The sequence below is a fragment of the Pundamilia nyererei genome, unplaced genomic scaffold (genome assembly GCF_000239375.1).
Source record: "Pundamilia nyererei isolate P.nyererei 1_Seehausen unplaced genomic scaffold, PunNye1.0 scaffold00131, whole genome shotgun sequence".
Lineage (NCBI taxonomy): Eukaryota > Metazoa > Chordata > Actinopteri > Cichliformes > Cichlidae > Pundamilia > Pundamilia nyererei.
Window position 1 is genome coordinate 1,284,476 of NW_005187532.1, and position 4,734 is coordinate 1,289,209.

The 4,734-nt window shown below is 46.6% G+C and overlaps 1 protein-coding gene across 1 annotated transcript in view; it reads right to left on the reverse strand.

Annotated features, from left to right (window-relative positions):
• Positions 1-4,734, reverse strand: part of syde1 (synapse defective Rho GTPase homolog 1) — a 14,263-nt gene that overhangs the window by 4,438 nt on the left and 5,091 nt on the right. Inside the window, exons 2-6 of the mRNA XM_013913418.1 lie at positions 3,002-3,264; positions 1,919-2,396; positions 1,498-1,836; positions 1,004-1,199; positions 343-506 (exon numbers count right to left, since the gene is read on the reverse strand). Coding sequence (XP_013768872.1) covers positions 343-506; positions 1,004-1,199; positions 1,498-1,836; positions 1,919-2,396; positions 3,002-3,264 — 1,440 coding nt within the window. The remainder of the gene's footprint in view (positions 1-342; positions 507-1,003; positions 1,200-1,497; positions 1,837-1,918; positions 2,397-3,001; positions 3,265-4,734) is intronic.

Sequence of the window (4,734 nt, forward strand, 5' to 3'; positions counted from 1 at the left end):
GGGTCGTGATCAAATAAAAATAGAAAGTTGTGTTTTCAAAATTGGAGTTCAAGTTATTTTTCCTTCCAATAGTGTTAACATGCTGCACATGGACAAGATTTTTTTTAAATTTTTATTGTAAGGGGGCTAAAGCAGTTAATTAAAAGTAGTCTAACATAAATGCTGTAATTTGATTACTTTAATAAACATGTAACTTATTCGATGCTGGCGTGACCACAGTGCACACGTCTGCTGTTGCTCACAGTGGTCCAAGGGACGCTCAGGGAGTTTGTGCATTCGCTCAGACACGTGAAACATTAGAGGGAACATTGGTCCTGCCTGAATGCGGCTTTGTTGTATTACCTGGTGTTAATACCACTATGCGGAGCTGCCTGGCTCGCTCTAGCTCCAGGTGGAAAGTGTGGTTTAAGGGGAGGGCCGAGCCTCGCAGCATCAGGAGGGCAGTCCTCGCTCTCGTCGCCCCATCAATCTGTATCACCAGGAAGACTTCCTTACTGCCCTCTGACCTGAGACCGAACATCCAGAGAGACAGAGAATGACTGCTCCAAATCTGAACCTAACCCTCCAACAGGGGGCCCCCTTGAACACAACATTCACAGAAAAATGTTGTCAGTGGAGCCAGAAGTGACCAAGAGGGTGGATTAGTTTGTTAGACTGTACAGGTCTGTCCGGTGTATCACATAGACACAGACGACCTGCTAATTAGTACTCAGTAACATCCAAGTAAATTCCTAAAACTGGAGCTCAGACTTCTTGTATGGTCTGCTGGTAACCCCAGCAGACATATTGTTGGTCAGATACCAGAGATCCAGGTTAGAAGAATGTTTTATATCAGACCTGTACTCAGACGATTTATACCCTATACAGTCATGAATTAGCTGCTGGTAAAACAGCCAGTCTGAGCTTTAGACTGTTGACCTGCAGTTCTCTTAATGTCCACTGGATGCTGCTGTGTTCAGATTCTGTGTTGAAGTGAATTAAAGGCTTGAAGGTATGTTTATACCTGCTGGTCTTCATCTCCTCCAGCCCCAGCAAGTGGACAGTCAGTAAACCCGTCACCCGTTGGCTGCATCTCGGCGGGTCGGAGCCCACGTACAGCTGGAATGAGCTGACGTCACAGGGCCCATCCTGGGTGATCACGTGTTGAGAGGGCTGCTGTCGTGGCAGTAGTTCAGGGGAGTCCCCGTCACTAAGATACCCTGACAGGAAGACACACATGTTCTATTATAGTAGTTTTTCACTGGATTTCACTTAGAGGCTGAGACTCCCCACGCTTTATTGAAAATGGATGAAGATGGAATCCATGACCTTAATGTGGTTCTGGCAAGGTCAGAAATATCAGGAAGATACACAGATTTCTGTGAAATACAGTCACAGACGCTTTGTATTTACTGTGTACTCATTCTCACTATCGGTTTACTCCTGAATCCTGCCCAGAGCCATGAAAGTTCCTGCTCTACATCTGAGCTAACCTCTTCTCCCCCACGAGCGGTTTACCTCCTTTACTGGCTGAGCATCCTCTTGATGACCGTCGCTGTGGTCGGGCTGGAGAGGTGGAGCTGTCCAGATGATACTTGCTGATCACGTTCTGGTTGGAGAGCGCCAATAATGATGCCGTGCTCTTACCAGCCGACTCCTCTCCGCTTCCTCTATTGTCATTTGTTTGCCGATGGGCCCGAGAAGATGAGCGGAGACTGAGTTTCCGGCGCAGCTCGGGAAGTTTCTTCATCTTTAGAGAGAGTTTTCTTACCGTACCAGGAGACCTCAACCTGTCAATCATACTTCCTGACACACCCCCTTTCTTTTGGGAGGCGGGACTAGAGTCTGGAGGAGAGTCTGAAGCAGGGTGAGATGAAGAACGCCAATGAAGACAAAACCTGAGCAATGTGGTGACAGCAGGTGAAACAGGAAGTCTTACCTGTATTTTCTGCTTTGATGTCATCAATATGGTGACTGACACTTGGATTGGGGAGGCTGGAGCACTGAAAGTCCTCCAGTGGACTGGCACTGCTACAACCTCTGCCAATGTCTGTTCCAGCACTAGGCTCATCTTTTTTTGCCCTCCGCTTCCATACATCCTCGTCCCGGCATAGACCTCCTAAGTCCTCCTCCTCGGGGATCGGGTTGTACCAGATGTTGCTGCCACTGTCCTCCTGAGGGTCGCACACTTCATCTGCAGTCTTTCCTGAAGAAAGCACCCAGGCTCGGCTGCTACGATCCAGGCTCTGCAGGTAGGCGCGCTGGCCAGACAGCTTGGCACTGACGGAGGTGGAGGGAGATTCAGCGGGGTCCCCTGCTGGGTAGTAGGATTCCTGTTGCATTGTTGTGCTAACACAGGACGCACTGGTCTTATCCCAGGCCAGACTGGTGCACATCCTGTCAGCACACTGCTGCATCTGCAAACCATGACAATAACGAGTGGACACATCACTGAAGGGAGAGAAGGGATAGAGTGAGGAGTCAAACCACCATCAGATCCAGGAGGAGGTGTCCATCTACCAGCAGCACAATCTCTGTCCAACAACCTTGCAACTGTTATTTCTGGGAAGTGCACATATTCCTCTGTTTTCCCTGTTAAAAATCCATGCCTAACACAAATAAGTGCATGCACTGTATTGTTTTAATACGTGGGAACGTATTAATGAAGGCACCTGAATTGAGACATAGGAAAGGGTTCAATAAGCAGCAGCAGAACAAGAACAAGGGACCCAACCACCATGGACATCGTAGCTGGAGGAATACTAGGAGGAGAACATAGATAGAGAACTACCAGGAGGACAAAGACTAAGGATTACCAGGAGAAGAACAATGATTAAGGATTAGCAGTGGAAGTAGAAAGACTAAAGATTACTAGGAAGATAAAGCCCAATTATTAGCAGGACAAGAACAAAGCGGACAGAACAAAAACTGAAGCAGCAGTAAAGGTCTGATTATTAGCAAAAGAAGGGACAAAGGAGAATGGCAGTGTGAAGGCTCGATCATATAGATAGTGTGCTATTACCTTGTCTTGCACCAGCCTATGGCTCAAGGCCTGCCCAGATGCATCCTGAGATATCCCTGTGGGTCTCTCCTGGTCTGAGAGTGTGATGGTGGAGCTTGAGGTCAAGAAGGTGGGTGGAGCTGCAGAGCCCTGACGCGCCCACTGCTGTTTCTTCGCCACTGTGATATGGTTTCGAGGAGGCGATGGGGGGTCGGGGTCTGTAAGTGTTGGTGACGATGGTGAGGAAGAGGACTGGAAGACATTGTCGGGCCGGACTGGAGCCTCTGTAGTAAACACACAGCTATTATTATGGGCTGGATCAGTACGTTTGGCGCTATCAAAGTGGTGAGGTGGAGTTTGATCTGCACACACTGGTCCAGATCAGATGATAGGAAGCAAAACTGATTTTTCCACATGTGGTTGCCCCTCCCTGAGCCTGGTTATGCCGGAGGTTTCTTCCTGTTACAAGTTTTTCTTTCGCACTGTTGCTAAGACAGTTGCTCGCCTGCTCTTGTCTCATGGTTGTGTCAGATTATCCAGCGTTTTTTAGAGTTTTGGTTTGTAGAAATATTTTGTTTTGATTCCTGGTTGCCTTGCTTTGCATATTATTATTGTATTTGGTCATTAATGTATCTGTGTCGTCCTCATTTAGTGAGCTCACTTCTCTTTTGCTTTGAGAGTTAGTGTTCCTCGTGCTTTGATTTTAGTCCTCTGTGATTTGGTTCAGCTGTGTCTCCATCTGCACAGCTGTCTCCACTTGGTTACCCTCCTGTCACTGTCCTTCAACAGAACATTTGTTCCCCTTACCCCAGTGTTCTGCTAGCGTTTCCTCTGTTTTTGGACTTTATGATTTACCTTTGGGATTTCCTGCATTCACTCAATAAGAGTTCAACTTTGTCTGTCTTCATGACTCCTCTGACTCTCGCATGGTATGCAACACCTACAGCCTTCTGACATGTTGGAGTTTCTCTGTAATATTACAGGGTTTTTACTTTGACATATAAAGCGCTCTCAGCTGACCTTTGTTTTGATTGGAAGCTGAATAAATAAAATGAAGTTTAGCGCAGCAGGCTCTGACTGAAGGTCTGATTTCCTATTGATGGTCATATGATCAGCTGTTGCTGTGAAGGAAAGTGGAACGTTTCTCTGTCACATCCTATACATGTAGATTACTGTTCCAGCCCTCAGCGCAGACCCAGTGTGTGTGTGTGTGTGTGTGTGTGTGTGTGTGCGCGCGCGCGTGCGTGCGTGCGTGCGTGCGTGTGTGTGTGTGATAGTAGTTCAGCAGTAACTTAACAGCCATTGCTGAGAAAGTAACTGGATATCTATGAAAGTGTTTTAAGACACTAAGGTTGGAGATGTCAGTCGGTTATTCCAGCATTTTTGTTCTAGATTATAACACCTGCTCTGCTGCACCTATTCTTGGGTTTTTGCCTTCTTGTGGCATTTATCAACATTTGTTTCTATATGACAAATCCTACACACTTGGACTCCTTGTCTGGCCATCTTTCGGTTTATACACCACCAACTGGCATAAATACAAAGGTCCCACACTAAGGTTCTTGAGAGTAAACTTCACAAAACAAATGATCATTCTGAAAAAGGCTGAACACTTCCTTGCTCACAAGAGTTAATCCATGTTTTTTTTTTTTTTTTCTATCTTTGAGTGGGGAGGAATAAAAACATGGCCTGCTCTGGCACCACGCACAGGCTAAAGTGAACTTTTCACCCACCAAGTAGAAAAAACTTGTATA